Source organism: Mustela lutreola, chromosome X, assembly GCF_030435805.1.
Source record: "Mustela lutreola isolate mMusLut2 chromosome X, mMusLut2.pri, whole genome shotgun sequence".
Classification (NCBI taxonomy): Eukaryota; Metazoa; Chordata; class Mammalia; order Carnivora; family Mustelidae; genus Mustela; species Mustela lutreola.
Window position 1 is genome coordinate 112,723,959 of NC_081308.1, and position 17,820 is coordinate 112,741,778.

The 17,820-nt window shown below is 37.3% G+C and overlaps 1 protein-coding gene across 7 annotated transcripts in view; it reads left to right on the top strand.

The window, feature by feature from the left end:
- Window positions 1-1,683: 1,683 nt before the first annotated feature.
- Window positions 1,684-17,820, top strand: part of SLC25A14 (solute carrier family 25 member 14) — a 60,735-nt gene continuing 44,598 nt past the window's right edge. For 5 of the 7 annotated variants that reach the window (XR_009349902.1, XR_009349903.1, XM_059157530.1 and 2 more), the window contains exons 1-7: window positions 1,684-1,796; window positions 1,893-2,046; window positions 7,353-7,446; window positions 8,745-8,892; window positions 11,775-11,869; window positions 13,321-13,406; window positions 16,854-16,949. Coding sequence is in view for 5 of the 7 variants with exons in the window: in XM_059157530.1 (XP_059013513.1) it covers window positions 1,915-2,046; window positions 7,353-7,446; window positions 8,745-8,892; window positions 11,775-11,869; window positions 13,321-13,406; window positions 16,854-16,949 (651 nt within the window). In the remaining 2 variants the exon portion in view is untranslated. Of the gene's footprint in view, window positions 1,797-1,892; window positions 2,047-2,176; window positions 2,424-7,352; window positions 7,447-8,744; window positions 8,893-11,774; window positions 11,870-13,320; window positions 13,407-16,853; window positions 16,950-17,820 lie in introns of those variants that run through there. The other 2 variants (XM_059157531.1, XM_059157528.1) reach the window with 1 other exon arrangement.

Consider the following 17,820-nt stretch of genomic DNA (forward strand, 5'->3'; position numbering starts at 1 on the left):
GTTGAAAACAAACTAAGCAATCAAATAGAAAATGTGCTAAGTAAAAGTATGGTATGTGTTTATGTTTCTACTAATACTCCTTTTAATACATCTATTGTACAATTTTAAAAATAAGTTATCTGGGTGCCTGGGTGGCTCAGTTGATTAAGCGACTGCCTTCGGCCCAGGTCAGGATCCGTGAGTCCCAGGACTGAGTCCCGCATCGGGCTCCCAGCTCCATGGGGAGTCTGCTTCTCCCTCTGACCTTATCCCGTCTCATGCTCTCTCTCACTCTCTCACTCTTAAATAAAGAAAATCTTTAAAAAAATAAGTCATCTGAAAATGAAGTTGCTTTTAACAAAGTTTTCGTGGGTGATCAGTGAGATTAGCTGGTGGTGGCAATGGCTGAGGAGGCAAAAGTGCAGTCTTGTACAAAAGTTAAGACAGTGATTTGCTCACAGAGAAAGCCTTAATTCTATAAAGTTCAGTGACTTGGATGTGAGGGACAGGACCAGGACACAGCTGGAGGCATAAAATTCACATGGAGAATACAGTTCTTCCAAGTAAGAAGGTCTCTAAGCTACAGCCCTTTTTGGCTGGAAGGGAGTGCTTTGCTGAGATGTAAACTGAAGGGAACTCGCATGTCAGAAGGCATGAACATGTTTTTTATATTATCTATTTTTAGTAAGAAAGTTTCTGAAGGTAACGAGGGTACTATTAAAGTTGAGAGCCTAAGCTCTGAAGTGAGACCTAAATTTGAGTCCCAGCCCTGCCAATACTAATTTACTCTTTTAAGACCTCAGTTTTCTTATCTATCAAAGGGGGAAAAAATAGTACCTATCTCATGGAGTAGTTGTCTGCACACGAAGCTCTCGACACTGTCCTTGGTAAGCATTCCACATCAGGTAATATGTGTGCCACCTGAAGAAATTTTTTAATGGAAGGAAAAACCTAAGTGTTAACTAAGGCGAGAAAAATCTTTTCAGAACAAAGTACTCCAAATATTTATTAATTCAACAATAATTTACGGTCATTGCCTTGCATTGACCCACTTTTACTTATACTCAGTACGCATACTGTGTTATTTCATATTCTCGCGTGATTATGGAACCTTCGCTCTCACGTGATTATGGAACCTTCACGTGAGTGGCTTAAAAATCAAATGTAGCCCATTGGTCAGCAGAATTACCCAGAGTGCTTTGCAAACATTCCTTCCGGTCCCCAGGTGCTGGAGCCAGAAAGTGGACGTCGGGCTTGCCCGTCATTTTCTGGCTGATTGTGAGGTATGGATTTATTTGGACTCCCCCGTTAGCTTTTCTACTCTTTAGATTCGTGATCTCTAAGTTTTTACGGTCTTCGTTTCCAACCTGTTTTTTCTTCCCCCGTGTGCTTTGAGTACAGGGCCCGAGTCTGATTCCTCAGCCCCAAATACCTGGCGCCCATTCGCTGCCACGGTTTACTTGATCTTCATTTTCTTTCCGCCTTCGAGCACCTCATTAAATACCATTCACTCCTTTCCCTCGTTTTCCTACTTTTAAGTCCTCTGCCCCGCCCCCTCACTTTCCCTCCTTTTTCGTACTTTGCGCGCAGGCGTCCCGCTCCACCCATTCACTACGTATGCCCCGCCCTTCGCGTCATTCTTAGGTTGGCTGGCGGCTAGCTTCTTAAGCCCCGCCCCTTTCCTAGCCCTCTTACGCACGTGGTGGGTGGTGACAAGGTAACCAGGCGACATCTCTGCCCCCGACTGGCGAGTATGTGAGCTGCAGAACCTGCCAAATTGTCACGCCTTAGCTCTCTATCCCTACACCTCCCAAAAGGTGGCCGTTTTTGTGTTTTTGCATCCGAAGTCGGCTCGACTTCCCCATTAAGACCCCTTGTCGTTCCCACCTCTCATTTTGCGCCTTCTTTTTTAGGCTTTGAGGAGGTGGTGTTGGAATGCCTGTGCCACCGTTGCCGGGGCGACGACTTGGTTACTTCCGTTGGTCTCAATGCTTCCGGGTTGGCATTGCGGTGGCGTTTCCGACTGTGGGAGCCTCGGCTTCCCAGTCGTCCGATGAGCCCGAGCAGGTGAGGGGGAGCTCCTGGACTTCCAGGCAGGGGAGCGGGGCTGGGCCGCGCCAGGCCGCGCGGGGCCGGGCTGGCCTGGTTCCCGGCCTGGGAGGGGCTTAACGGTCCTTTGATCTCTCTCTCCCCTCAGCTGAGTCCCTTCCCTGTCTTTCACTCTTCTGGCATCGGTGGTTTTACTTCTTCGATTGAACCCTGCTTCCTCGACCCCCTTGGGAGGCCGCCTTCTTCAGGCGCCTCCCCTCTCTCCACGAACTCGCTCTGACAGCCGAGGAACTGGCAAGATCCTGCTACCCAGAGGGTGAATGGGTATCTTTCCTGGAATAATCCTAATTTTTCTAAGGGTGAAGTTTGCAACGGCGGCCGTGATTATAAGCGGAGTAAGCAAACACCTCCATTGTGTTAGTGTGAGGGATGCTGTTAAAAGATGCTCCCCTTCAGTTTCTACCCCCTGCCACTCCTTGAGGTCAAGGCATTGAAGGCATCTATTAAAATGCAGTTCAGCTAACTAATGGGGATGACAGCCATTATCAGCATGAATTAGATTCTCAGACAAGGTAACGGCAGGGACGTTTGTAATTCTCTGTTGGTGTTTTCTTGGTTTTTCCAGGCTAAGTATGCTTGGAGTTATTTTGAACTCTTGTCTTCATTCTCTACATCATCAAGTTCCTTTGTGTTTTCATTTTAGAAGTTTATCTCTAACCTTATTGCCAACAAACATGTTGTCTGCTTTTACTTTGTCTGCTTTACTTCATACCGTCCTAAGCAAGTTTCCTTGCCTCTCTCATTTGTAATCCACTGCTTGCTGCAGCCCTAGTAGCCTAACTAAAATGTGGATATCCTCATGTCCCATCCCTGTTCAAAAATTTATAGTACCCCCCTCACCATTTTGGTTTTAATGTTTTCAGTTGTAACCTTTCCCTTACCGTACTTCTTGTCTGATAATTGTTTCAATCTATTAAGGGAATTCTCTGTTCCCATTAGGTTCCCCTCTTCCTTCTCAGAGCAAACTATACTGATGTCTGCCTCAAAATGCTGTGGTTTTTCCATATTTGTGTCTCTGTTCATCCTGTTTTCCTCCTCCACCCTCCCTTACCTACACCTATACCTGATTCTACCTGCACTCTGGGAAGGCCCATTTTAATCCTCACCTCCAGAAGCTTTTCATATTATTCAGGCGCATGCTGATTGTCTCCTTTTCCAAATTCCTGCTCTTGTAGTTTGTACTATATAATTTAGTACTTATTTTTTCTCCAATGAACTACTTTGATTCCTTCTGCCAGACTATAAGCTCTTGAAAGGCAAGTGCTATATTTCGTACAACTTTATCCTCATCCCAGGAAAGATAGATTGAATGATAGATACTGTCCCATGTTAGAACATATGTTTATTTTTATTTTTATTTTTTTAACATGACGTTTATGCCCATAGCATGTTGCAGGTTTGGGCATTTAGTATGCCTTCGGTAAATATTTGCTTTTCTCTCCATTATTACCTCCCAAGCCTGAGAATCTGAAATGCCCACTCTTTTTTAAAAGAGAAGGTGAGAAAAGTACCCAGATTTATCTGATCAGATATTTGGAATAGCATAGTGCTATGTAACTTGTGTTCTAAGACATTCTTCTCACTCTAAGCCATCAGATTTTCCTTAGACTTCAGAACACATGTTTGCATTTTAAAGACATTTTTCATTGGCTGCTTTATGTGATGAATATTTAAAGTAGTATATTTCTGTTTTAAGACAGATGTGACTTCTTTCCTTTTACCCATATCTGGGGATAGCCCCCAGAAGTAAAAATCATTTTTAGCATGCTTGGCGTCTTTCGTACAAGTAATTCTCTACAAAAAGGCAAGGGAAGAGAATTAGATAATCTCTGAGGATGAATAAAAACAAGATGTTGTGTACAAAGTATGTAGCATTGCTCAGGTCTAGCAAGTTAACTTTCTAATTTGTCACATAATCTTTTACATACACATTGCCTACATAGATAAAGGACATTTCACTAGAATCAACCAAGTATTTACCCAATTCTGTGCAAGACTTATGAAAAGTACTCTGAGACATGGTGTTTGCCTTCAGGGATCTTACCTAGTTAAGAGAGAAAATAACATGGGGCAACTAGAAGAGAAACCTCATCCTGTGTGCCTGAAATTAAAATATAGAAGGGAGAAAATGAAGGTTCAAAAAACATTGTACAACTGTGGAATAGATATAACATGACATGCATGCATATATATGACCTTATGTAAAAGACTTAGAGGTTTTAGCTGACATTTTAACGATTTCAGTAGTGTGATATGGCCTCCGCAGAAGTGACTGCAATTTTCAGCTGTAGTACATGACATACAATATAGTGAATTATGTGGATGTTTACACTGAGAAAGATAAGATGTAGGAGAACATGATAGCTGTCTTGCTGTCTTTAAATACTTGAAGAACCCCAATAGGGAAAAAGAATAGTTTAATATTACCTCCCCAAATGGGTGAAAACTAGAGGAAAGCAGACTTTTGGCTCAGTATGAGGAAAGAATGTCTAAAACAGACCTAATTAAAGCTATAAAGGACTTTTTCGTAACAAGATTCTTTCCTAACATGGAGGAAAAGGTATTTTACTGACAGATGGGGGAGTGGTAGCAGTGTTGAATTTGGCCAGTGGTCTCTAGACTTTTGGATTTCATGGACCAATAATATTTAAGTGAAAGTGTGGGGGAGGAGGCACAAATTAAGGTAGGTAGTCTTATTTTGCTAAGAAGAATACTAAAAAATCAACTACCAACTGCATTTCATACAGGAAAGGTGATTTTAAAAAAATCCCCAGGAGGAAGAACATGGTTTCCTAATATATAGTCCTTTAAATTAAACACATTCGGCTGAAGAAAAAAGCACTATGTTCTCTTATTTTATTCATTTCACTTCAATTGTGAAAACTTCATTAAGGAACCACTGGGCTGACTGATATAAAATTCTGTTCCCTACTATGGCTCTGCCCCTGCCTTTAACTGATTTATTGTTTTTCCCTGAACCCTGAGAACATCCTCCTTAATGAAAGTCTGGATAGCAGGTAGTAAAGTTCTGATAGAGGCTTTCTCTGTAATGAGATGAGTGGAAAGAAATTGTAAAATGAAAGCTTTCAGAGAGAAGCATAGCGGCCATTTGAAATGCTTGACTATTTTGGTAAATCTCTAAATTGCCGGGTTGGGGGAATGCCCTCTCCATTGACTAAGAGGGAATATGCCCTGGTCCTTGCTTTTCCGTGCTTACCCTCTCACCATGTGTGTCACGTTTTACTATCAATTGTAATAAAATGTGCTCATAACTAAAAATGTTAATGAAATAATATTTAGTACTTAAGACTCATTCAGACTGCAGCTGGTATTTGAAGTGCCTAGTCCTACTTTGCTTTTTAGAATTTCTTTCAACACTTTCCTCCAAAAAAGCTATCCATTCCAGACTCTGTATATCAGATGGACTGGTTGATCACACTATGCTTAAAGGAAGTGTCCATAATTATTTTTGTGGCCTCTTACTAAAATATTTGTCTGTGTGTTTACTGTCTTCTTTGGGAAGTTGTTCATGTGTGCTTATTTACAGAGCTTTCCTTTTGTGGAAATAAAGCAAACCTTGTCTTTCCTATAAAGAGACTGTGACTCAATGGTGCTGACCTCAGATTGGGCAGTGGGGGTGGTGGGCAGCAAGTAATATCTGTTAAAATATAAATTTGAGTACTTTTCAAATAGTAATGATAATAGCTAATAGTTGAACTAGAGGGTCCCTGGCTGGCTCAGTTGGAAAACATGCGACCCTTGATCTTGGAATTGTGAGTTCAAACCCATGTTGGGTGTAGAGATTGCTAAAAAAAAAAAAAAAAGAAAAGAAAAGAAAAGAAAAGAAATAAACTTAAAAAAATAATATTTGCATTGGGTGCCAGGTACTTTTCTAGTTATTTTACATGTATCACTTAATTTTCACAACAACCCTATAAGATAGTGTTTATTATCATCCCCATTTTATGGTTCAGAAAACACAGGCATGGAGTAGTTAAGTGACTTGGTCACAGAGCTAGTAAGTAGTAGTGTCAGGATTTGAACCTAGGAAGTCTGACTTCTGAGTCTTTATTCCTGACCATAAAGCACTTGAGGATGTATTTGAAATTCAGTAGCATACATACTATGAAGTTCTGGGAAAGGAATAATTTAAAAGAAATCTCAGAGTCCATCTTAAAAGAGATTACTTCCAGCTCGACCAGGATTTAGTAGGTGATGCATGGAACAGTAGTAGATCTTAAAGTGTGGAAGCACCAGCATTATTTGGAAATTTGCATATTCTCAGACCAAACTCAGGGCACTAATCAGAAAATCTGAGGGTGAGGCCCAACACTCTATGTTTTAATTCACCTTCTAGATCATCTTGGTGCACCTTAAATTTGAAAACCACTGATCTAAAGGGCAGAGCTATGGAAAAAAAGATCCAAGAGAGAAATAGCAGAGAGTGGCAGGAAAAACAAAAATGGAAAGATTGAAGATGACAGGTGTAATGGGGGTGGGATGGGGAAGAACGAAAGGGAGCTGGGAGTAGAAATACATTATTAAGGAGTTTGAACATCAAAGAAAAACAGTATTTGAATGTATGTGCTTTAAAAGGCCAGGGAAAAAGAAATTTACTAGATGGGTGTATGTTAAATATCAGAGAGAAGAGAGACATTCATACTGTTTTCATTCTTCTGGGAACCAGAAGGAAGATGAAAAAGTACTTAGTCAGCTTGGGCTTTGAGGGGAGAAATTGTGTATAGCTAGAAGTAGTTAGATGAACTAAAACCCTGACGTTTAGTGGAGAGATGAGAGGGCTAAGAATGCGAGAGGGGAGTGGTGTCAGCCTTTGCTTTGCACCTATTCAAGGTAACAGAATACCATGAACTGCTTTTATGAGATGCCTTAGCCTATATAGTTTGAACACCAGGTTCCTTCACTTGTAATTCTCTAGTTGAATGTTTAACTTGGTTGCGCTGGATGGACTAAAAACTCTTCTTTGGGTGGGGACATGGATAAAATTAAAGAAACTGGAGAGAATGAAGGGCGCAAGTTGATCTTTGTGGGAATTGCACGCCTACCCATACAGAGTGGCAGTAAAGAACACATTCGTGATCATCCAGCACATAAAACAGGATTCCTCATTTTGTTTCATTCCACTTGGTAGGGTTTTTCCTCTACATCTGTTTTATTTGTCAATTTTGCTGGTATAAATAATGTGATCAGACACTAACAAATGCTCCTCACTCTTGTGCCCTGTTCTGATCTGTGTTTATTTTTAGCACCAGAAAAGTACCACTGTAAGCCATGAGATGTCTGGTCTGAATTGGAAACCCTTTGTATATGGCGGCCTTGCCTCTATTGTTGCTGAGTTTGGTAAGAATGTGAAAACTGACAAATCTGCTTCTATGGTATAGATGGTAGCTTATGGTGACAGTTATTTTTGGTGAAAACTAGAGAAAAAGTGAAAAGAAGCTTATTATATTTGTTTTAAAAACTATCATCTTTAAGCCATCAAGTAATATTTTCTGAGAAAGTACTACAAATGGTATGGTGAATGAAATTAAGAAAAGTTGAACTTAAGAAGCTCTTTTGATAATTTAATGATTTGTTTATTTTCTCTAGACTTAAGTAATATGAAAAGATAAAGGGAGTTAGTTAATACAGGGGTTTCTGCTATATTTTTGTACTAATGGTCTTTCCTTAATGCTAAGTTGTTTGTAACTTTCTTAGTATTCAAAGTTCTTTTTTCAAACCTCTGTTAGATTTTGGAAGAAAATTGACTAATAAAATCAAACTAGATTCTTTGCTATTTGATTTTAATTTTGAAATATCTATAGATTGTGTTTTCTCATTTTATAAATTTTCTCTCTCTTAAACTATTCTTAAGTCACTCTAATCCATTAATCTTTGTTGACTTCCTTGACAAATACTGTGTTGGTGCAATATCAAGTTCATCAGTGACCAGAGCTACATAATCACCTTGTTAGTTCTAGACTTCGAAATATTCCCTGGAACATATTTTGTCAACATAATCACCACTTCTGTATGTTGATTTACTAAAAGAAGTTGGTTAAAGAAATTTCCTAAGCACTGTGCTGGATTAGTCCCAACTTACCTGGAACCAAGATGAGTAGACCAAATAGGACTTTGCCTTATCTTTCATAATACTAAGGAACTATTTGTTTCTTGTAAACAAAAAAAAAGAAGAAAAAAACCACAAAACTTTCTAATAGTATATAAGGGTGCCTGGAACAGCAGTCCCATTTTTTCTTACCTTCGTTGTGAAAATTTGGGGAGATTTTATGAAGGAGAAGTAGAGAGATGAGATGGTGGGCAGAGGAAGAGACAAATGCCAAATTGTATGTTACAGAAGAATAAAACATCATTTAAATTATTTTGTATTTATAGTATATTAGGATCATCTTAAAGCAATTTATCGTATCATAGTTTCAGTTATACTGTGGGTCAGTCCTACTGCCTAGATACAGTACGGTGTATTTCACTTTACCACATACAGCTCTTCTGACAGTGGTACTCCTAGCAGAGATACACCCATTGTGTTATAAGGAGGACTTTGTCTTATGTTTTAAAATTGTCATTGATTTAAATTCGGCCAAAATTTTAACTGTGAGTCTTTGGAAAACCTTATAAATCAGTGTGTTCCTTTATAGGAACGTTCCCTGTGGACCTGACCAAAACACGACTTCAAGTTCAAGGCCAAAGCATTGATGTTCGCTTTAAAGAGATAAAATACCGGGGAATGTTTCATGCCTTGTTCCGCATCTATAAAGAAGAAGGTGTATTGGCTCTGTATTCTGGGTGAGAGTGGATTCTTTCCTTCATGAAGGGAAATACTTTTTAAGAAGCCATTTATTTCAGCTGTCTGATAGTGTGTGCTCTTCATATTCACCATACCACTTTGTAATTCAATATTGACATGCCAGTTTATATTTCACTTGCTTATAGGTCTTGAGCTTTGGATTTTGTGTTCATCTGGCTTTAAGTGATATGTTTTAAAATGGATATCTCATTGCAGCATTGGCTTTCTCCTGTTTTCCTGAGAGTCATCGATAGCCACTGTGAATAGCAGCTCCAGTTCACTGTATATATTTCTGTAATATTCTTCTGGAGTTGCCAAATACTCAGTTCTTTAAAAATTTTCCTCTGTAAATAAATACTATTCTGGCAGGTTAAACATGAAATGCAGAATGAGAGAGAGGGAGACCCATCTATCTGTCAACTTTTAATTAGCTGTAGGTTTGTGGTTTTCTCTGTTATCTGCTGAATTTCCTAGGTCACTCCTGCATTCAGGTTACTAGTTTATTGCTCAGAGAATGGACATCAATTTTATTAACCTGTGTTAGACTTAGTTTTAAAAGAGAATTTTCTTAGGGAAAAAAATCAAGTAATACATCCTGAAGCTAGTGAATCATGGATCAACTGTTTCACCTTGTTCTTTAATCAGCATGGAAGATCACAAGATTATTTTTTCCTAATAGCAAGCAATAATGTTAGAAATATGCATATTTAGTCATCATTTTAAAAATCAGAACCATCCAAGCTGCTGTCGTCTTTCTATTTATAACTACCAAAGTGTAGTTCTGCAATTTGGAAGAATCTCAAAGGAGGTATGAGTGAGAATGTCTTCAGTTTATAAGCAGAACTTAAATAGGGTGAAATCTTGGCTCTGGTACCTCCTTGATAGATTAAAGATTTATCTACAACTGTGAGGAAGTAAGGCTGATTTTTTTTAAAAATAACCTCCATGGGCACCTAGGTAGCTCAGTGGGTGAAAGCCTCTCCCTTTAGCTCAGGTCATGATCTCAGGGTCCTAGGATCGAGGCCCACATTGGGGCTCTCTGCTTGGTGGGAGCCTGTTCCCCCGCCCCCACCTGCCTCTCTGCCTACTTGTGATCTCTGTAAAATAAAAAAAAATCTTTTATAAAACCTCTGTGAGGGGGTTGGGGAGGGGATAGGGTACCTGGATGATGAACATTAAAGAGGGCACGTGACGTATTGAGGACTGGTTATTATATAACACCGATGAATCACTGAACTATACCTCTGAAACAACTAATATACTGTGTGTTAATTAATTGAATTTAAATTAAAAAAGAATTTAATAAAAATAAATGGTACCATATAACCCCCCAAAAAATAAATTTAAAAAAATCTCCATGAGGTGAATAATGGTGTATACTTCTATTTCTACACTGCTAGATTTGGTTTGCTAATATTTTGATAAGGATTTTTGCATCCAAATATCTGAGAGATACTGACAGTTTTTCTGTTTTTGTATTTTTTGTCTGGTTTTGGTATCGGGGTAAAACTAACCTCATAAAATGAATTGGGAACAATGAATACTGTTACGCTGAAAAGAAATTTTAAAAAAATGAATTGGGAAACATTCTCTTTTTTTTCTGGAAAGATTGTGTAAGACTGGTGTTGATTTTTTTAAAAAGATTTTATTTATTTATTTTATAGAGAGATAGCAAGAGAGGGAATACAAGCAGGGGGAGAGAGAGAGTGAGAAGCAGGCATCCCACTGAGCAGGGAGCCTGATGCAGAGCTTGATCCCAGGACCCTGAGTCAAAGGCAGACACTTAATGACTGAGCCACCCAGGAGCCCCTGGTGTTGATTTTTTAAATGCTTGGTAGAATTCCTCAGTGAAATTATCTGGGCCTGGAGATTTCCTTTTTGGGAACTTATGAATTACGAATTAAAATGTTTTAATGGATATGAGACTATTCAGTTTATCTATTTCATCTTTACTGATGATTCCCGTATTTTTATCTATTTCATTTTGAGTTTTGGTAGTTTGTAGTTTTTGAGGAATTAGTCCATTTCTTCCGAGTTGTTGGAATTCATGAGCATAAAGTCGTTTATATCATTACCTTATTATCCTTTTAATGGCTGCAGAATTTATAGTACTGTCCATTTCATTCCCGATATTGATTTTTTCAAAAGAGCTTTTTGTTTTATTGATATTTCTCTCTTTTTCTGTTTTTAATTTTATTAATTTATGCTCTTTATTATTTCCTCCCATTCTGCTTGGTTTGGGTTTACTTTGCTCTTCTTTTTCTAATTTCTTGAGTTAGGGACTTAGATTATTGATTTGAGACTCTTTCTCTCTCTCTCTTTATCTATTCTTTTCTTCTTCTTTTTCTTTGGTGGGCAGCAAAGTTTATTGAGTGATAGTAAAATGATGGCACAAATCTAAAGAGGGGAGGGACCCCAGAGGTTGCCCAAGACTTTCCCTCGTTTCTAATATAAGCATTTTGTGCCATAAATTTCCCTCTCAGCACTGCTTTGGCTGTATCTTACATATTTTAATAGGTTGAATTTTCATTTTTGTTTAGTTCTATGTTTTAAAATTTCCTTTGAGAGTTCTTATGAACCATGGATTGTTTAGAAATGTGTTGGTTTGAGCATTTTCCTTATTGATTTCTAGCTTAATTCTGTTATGGTCAGAGAGCATACTCTATTTGACTTCACTTCTTTTAAATTTGTTGAGGTTTGTTTTATAATCCAAATGTGCTCTCTCAGTGAATGTTCCATGGGTGCTTGAAAAAATGCATATTCTGATGTAGTTGGGTGGAATGAGGTGAGTAATGGAAATGAGTAAACTATCTAGTTATGTATAATCTACGTATGTACATGTTGAGTATAATTGATTTTTTCTTACTTTCTTTTTTGGCAGAATTGCCCCTGCCTTACTAAGACAGGCATCATATGGCACCATTAAAATTGGCATTTACCAAAGCTTGAAGAGATTATTTGTAGAACGTTTAGAAGGTCAGTATAGACTCATTCTCTTGTGGGGTAATACTCAGAGGAATTATTGAAATCATGCTTACTGAGAAGCATGCGTCATGGGATGCCTGAGAGTGGGTGACAGTTATTGTAAGGACAAAGCAAGCTCTAATTGATTTGGGATTAATCCTTGCAGAGGTGATAGATGGGTTAGAGAAACCTTCTCTTTAAGTTTTTCCCTTTTCGTATCAAAGAAAAAAAAAAAGGCTTCTGCTCATCACAGAGGGAACATGGGTAAGTTTGTCCAGAAAATTAATGCTGTCCTCATCAACAAAAGAACTTTAGCTATAAGCCATTCTCTAGCTGCCCATTTTGATAAGCTTTTATTAGATGGAGGAATTTTAGACTATTCTAGATTCTGTTGTACCTGCGGCCACCTTACCCACATTCAGCATTATCATGTCTCTAAATGGGCTGCTGCAGCTTTTCCAGCTTGATACCATGCTGAATGGTATTTTCTCACAGGCCTAGGCTTTTGCATAGTTGAGGATAGCTGGAGAGACTTTTGATTAGTAATGTCCTTTGAATTACTTTATTGTCCTAAATTGACTTTTTCTGGAGCCTCTTTGAGGATTCTGAAGGGTTCGCTTCCTAAAATAATTTCCTTTCACAGATGCTTCACTTGGGTTTACCTAGTTTCTATTTGTAGGCTCTTCATGGTAAGGAGGCATGGTGAAGATAGAATTTTCATTTTAGAACATTATGCTCTGTGGTTTCTTTTTTTTCCCCTTTTGGCTGAGCAGATTTAGTTTCAAATGACTTTTTCATATATGTCTACAGAATCTTCTTTAAATAAATAGAAGCTAGTAGATATCAAAGCCAGTCAAAATTAATATTTAGGTAATTTTTTTCTGTTAACATGTAAGTTTTTATTTTTTTAACATTTGGTTCCTAAGTCTTTAGAGTTGATGAGTCTCCAGAAAAAGACAAAAGAATTTTCTTTAGGTATTTGAAATGATTGAAGAAGAAATACTACATTCTGAATTTATGTGGGTTACTGGCAGTTGCTGTGTATAGAATAATAGGACATGTTCCAGTGTCTTTTAGAAACACTTTTTAAAAAAAATAATGATTTATGTTTCAGTACTGATTTGGGATCTAGAATTTTTTAAAGATTTTATTTATTTATTTCACAGAGAACACAAGCAGGGGGAGCAAGGGAGGGAGAAGCAGGCTCCCTACTGAGCAGAGAGCCTGATGTGGGGCTTGAGCCCCAGACCCTGGGATCATGACCTGAGCTGAAGGCAGATGCTTAACTGACTGAGCTACCCAGGCACTCTGGGATCTAGAAATATTTGAGTTTCTTTAGTTTCGTAAGCTTTGCAGTTCATTTCTTACAGTCATTTATCTGCTTGGGATTCCTTTCGTCTGATAGATGAGTACTCTGTTCTTCAAAACTGGTACTTGGTACAAACTTTTTTTCCTTTTTACAGATGAAACTCTTCTAATTAATATGATCTGTGGGGTAGTGTCAGGAGTGATATCTTCCACTATAGCCAATCCCACTGATGTACTAAAGGTAAGAAAGGGCTGGTAGCATTAGATGTATACCAAGTGTTATGGAAAGAACATGAACTTTGAGTCAGATTTGGGTTTAGGCTCCACTCTGTCACTGCTGTAAAACCTTGGGCAAATAACTGCTTTAAGCCTTGGTTTCCTCATTTGTAAGTAATTACTGCATAAGGTTGTTTAGGATTAGAGATAATATATGTGAACTGCCTATCATACTTGGTAGATAGTAGGTACTCAGTAAATAGTAGTCAATTCATTATGATATGCATTAATCCATTGGTCTTTAGAGTATGTAAACCCTTATAAGATTGTTTCCAAGGGCGATGCAATTTTAAGGCAATCAGTTTCCAGATCCCTTACTTCCATTTTCTTCTTCTAAAATTGATATGAAAATTTTTGTTTTTAATAGTTCTTTCTCCACTTTACAAAAGAAAGGCAAATTCTCTACCCATTTCAAATCTTAGTATGGTATATTGAGCTGTGGTATAATCTGGGGTACCAGACAAAGGGATAAATCAAATTGGAGGAGCCTCCTTTAATGGCTAATTGAGGTACCTTAGTCTGTAATGCATCTGTCTTTTCTTGTCTTACCTATATTTCCATTAAGGGTGAGATTTGGCTTTAAAATGGTATATTTTGGTCTGTGCTGGGATTATTTTGAATTCAGAACTAGAATAGCATAGGTTAATGGTATTGATTTTTAAAAATATAATTCAATTTCTTTCAGATTTTTTCTTTTATGATGATGATGTTGTTGTTGTTATGTTAGTCACCATACAGTCCGTCATTAGATTTTGATGTAGTGTTCCAAGATTCGTTGTTTACATATAACACCCAATGCTCCATGCAGTATGTGACCTCCTTTCAGATTTTATCAAAACACAAGATGAAACATTTAATAATATTAGTACTCATTTTATCTCATGGTACACATTTTCTACATAGTTAATAACTTACTTAAATTTATGATTAATTAAAAGCACTAAATATATGATTATAATGTCTGAGAGGATCCTAAGTTTCTGACATTTATTTTAGCGGGCATGTGAGAAAAGAGGACATGTGCTGTATTTATTCGAAACCATAGGTGACTAGGTTAGTGAAAGAGAGATCTATTGCAATTCAGAGAATTTTAAGAACCGAGAGAGTGACTTGAAACACAGCACACATGAAAGAAACCAGTGATGGTTGATGGGGAAAAGATATGGAATGATCTTTCTGGGTTAAACTGAGAGTAATGTAGCTACAGAATTTTTATATCACTTTAGATGTACAGAGCAAGTATTTATGAAGAGAACTGATTGTATCCTAAAAGTGCACAACATTTGCAATATAATTACACTTGACCTTTTCAAGAACAATAATACTTAACTCCCTAAAGCTTCTTTTCTTATCTATCTGGATCCTTGATTTAATCACCTAAATGATTTGCTTTAATTTCCTGTCCCTCTGACTTGCCTGGTATGATTATTACCATTGACCAATGCTATAATCTCCCTTTTCCTTTCTTATATCTTGATAGGGCTGAGGGTGCTGGGGATGGAGAGAATCACAAACTTAGATGGTGACAGTACCAGTATAGGATCTATAATCACAGCTGAGCTGTTCAGTCCTCTCACATATCCTTGGGCAACTCTTTCTCTGATATATTATGTGTCACTTCCTTGCCTTTGTTTATGTATCTCTCTTTCTGACTGTAATGTCTTTTTCCCCTTTGTGAATTTATCCTTCAAGTCTGCTCAGGAACAGGGACCGGACTAGGATGAGACAAGTGAGGTATTCCCCTGGGATACAAAATGGAAGGGGACACAAAAAACTCAGTAATCAAGAGAAATAACATTTTATGCAATATTTTTCAAAAACTAAAGTGAATGCAAACTTCTCATGATGAATAAAATACCAATATTTGGTATAATTCATCTCACCTCACCTGAATCTCACCCTTTTGGATCCTATCTTTAGTTAACTACAGTTTAATATTTGGTTCATTGTGGGTTTTGTGCATAAATTTTCATGTTTTGAAATATTGTATTATTATTTGTCCAGATTACTGAGGTTTTTTGAGTGCCCCTCCTACATTTTGTGCCAGAGGAAAATGCCATACCTTACCATAGTCCAGGTCCTGCTCAGGAATCACCTCCTTCACGAAGTCTCCTTTTAGGATATTTGTAGTTTCCATTTTAATTGAATTTAGGTTTTTATTTCAAAACTCTTAGTAGCAATTGACTTTCCACATAAAAACATGCTGTTTCATGATTTCCCAAAGACATTTTTTAAAACCTAGAGTTGCACATCATGAAAATCAGGCCCACATTAGGGCCACTAGTATTTACTGACTTACTACTATGATTTTATGTGTGCAGTCTGTTGGAAATTGTACCAAATCTTTCAGGGATTTTTAATGTTAGCTTTATTTTCTTGTACCTCTCAAAGACTACTTTGCAGAATACAGTGATCATGGCTTTTACAAATAGAATTCAATTTAAAGTCTTGTAAGCATGAAATTATATCTTAAAACCTTTTTGCTATTAATAATTACATAATGTGTGTTCAATGTAGAAAAAAGTGGAAGGCAGGAGAAAAACACAAACGAAGAAAATGTCCACTTGTCTTGTTACTCAGACTTAAACCACTATCTGCATTTGGGTGTGTTTATGTTCATCCAGTCTCTTTGCTGTGCATATTTTTAAGTTTATGTCATATTTTTTATTTTTTTAATTTAATTTAATTTAATTTTTTTAAAGATTTTATTTATTTATTTGTCAGAGAGAGGGTGAGCGAGAGCGAGCATAGGCAGACAGAGTGGAAGGCAGAGTCAGAGGGAGAAGCAGGCTCCTTGCGGAGGGCAAGGAGCCCGATGTGGGACTCGATCCCAGGACGCTGGGATCATGACCTGAGCCGAAGGCAGCTGCTTAACCAACTGAGCCACCCAGGCGTCCAAGTTTATGTCATATTTTTTAAAGATTTTATTTTTTTAAAAGATTTTATTTATTTATTTGAGAGAGAGAGAGCCCAAGCAGGGGAACAGCATAGGGAGAAGGAGAAATAGGATCCCTATTGGGGCTTTATCTCAGGACCCTGGGATCATGACCTGAGCCAAAGGCAGAGGCTTTAACCCACTGAGCCACCCAGGTGCCCCATAAACTGTTATCATTTTAAATGAATTATTTTCTGCCCACATTGGAGTACTTGTTCTTTCTTTCCCGCAAATTTTCTTTCAACTCCAGAATTGATGGACTTAGTATAAGGAATGTGAGGCTGATGAAAATAATTTTTATAAATTATATTTTGACACAAATTACATTTTTAAAATATGTAGTTTGTTATTAGTTTCATCATAATAGCAGGATAATATTTCTGATAATTCCCAAATTCTGTTTTCTTTATTTTAAATGTGTGTAACATCTCATTTTGGTCTCTGTTAAAACAGAGAATAAGAATCTTCTTATTTTAGATTCGAATGCAAGCTCAGGGGAGCTTGTTCCAAGGCAGCATGATTGGCAGCTTCATCGATATATACCAACAAGAAGGTACCAGGGGTCTGTGGAGGGTGAGTACTCTTTTCCTGGTATTGTTTTATGCTCATTTTCTATACTTTGCAAAGAATACTTCTTATATAAAGCAATAAAATTATGAATTGTCATCTACACTGTTTAAGATTCATGGTAACCCAGAAGATATCACCAATGAATCACATCACCAATGAAAGGACCAAAACTTACCTTACCAGTTGTCTTTATTTTTGCTTAGTGTTTGGGGGTTGTGTGAGAAAAGGTTATTATATTATTTGAGGTAGTCCTTTGGTTTGTTCAAATTCACAGTGAATTTAGTTCTTAAATATATATTTTGCTAGTTTTGTACTAACACAGCATTATATGTTTATGATAGTCTCTGCTTACCCAAAACAACTTTTTTTAACCTTATAAAATAAAAATAGCACTGTAAAACTTTCAGGTCTATAAAAGAGAAAAAAAATCGAGTAGTCTTACTATCTAGAGTAATTACTGTTAACATTTTGTCATATTATCTTCCAGTCTTTTATCTCTACTCCTTTTTTATTGTTGTTCCTATAACTTTTTATCTTATTTTAATCACCTAGCATTGTAATACTAAGTAAGAGTCCTAGTAGAATATGCAGAGGGAAGTAGAATGGGAAATCCATTAATAGGCTATTAAAGAAGAAAGCTTTGTTTTTTTTTCTTCCTTTATATTTTCCCTCAACTTCCTATAAAAATTTTCAGATATAGAAGAATTGAAAGAACAGAACATACCCAGATTGAATGACTGTTACAGTCTGACTGTATTTTCTTTATCTGTGTGTATGTGTATACACAGTAAACACACATATTTGTGTGTTTTGGCGGGGAATTTGCTAAACTATTTGAAAGGAAGTTTCCCACATCATGGTACTCTACTAAATA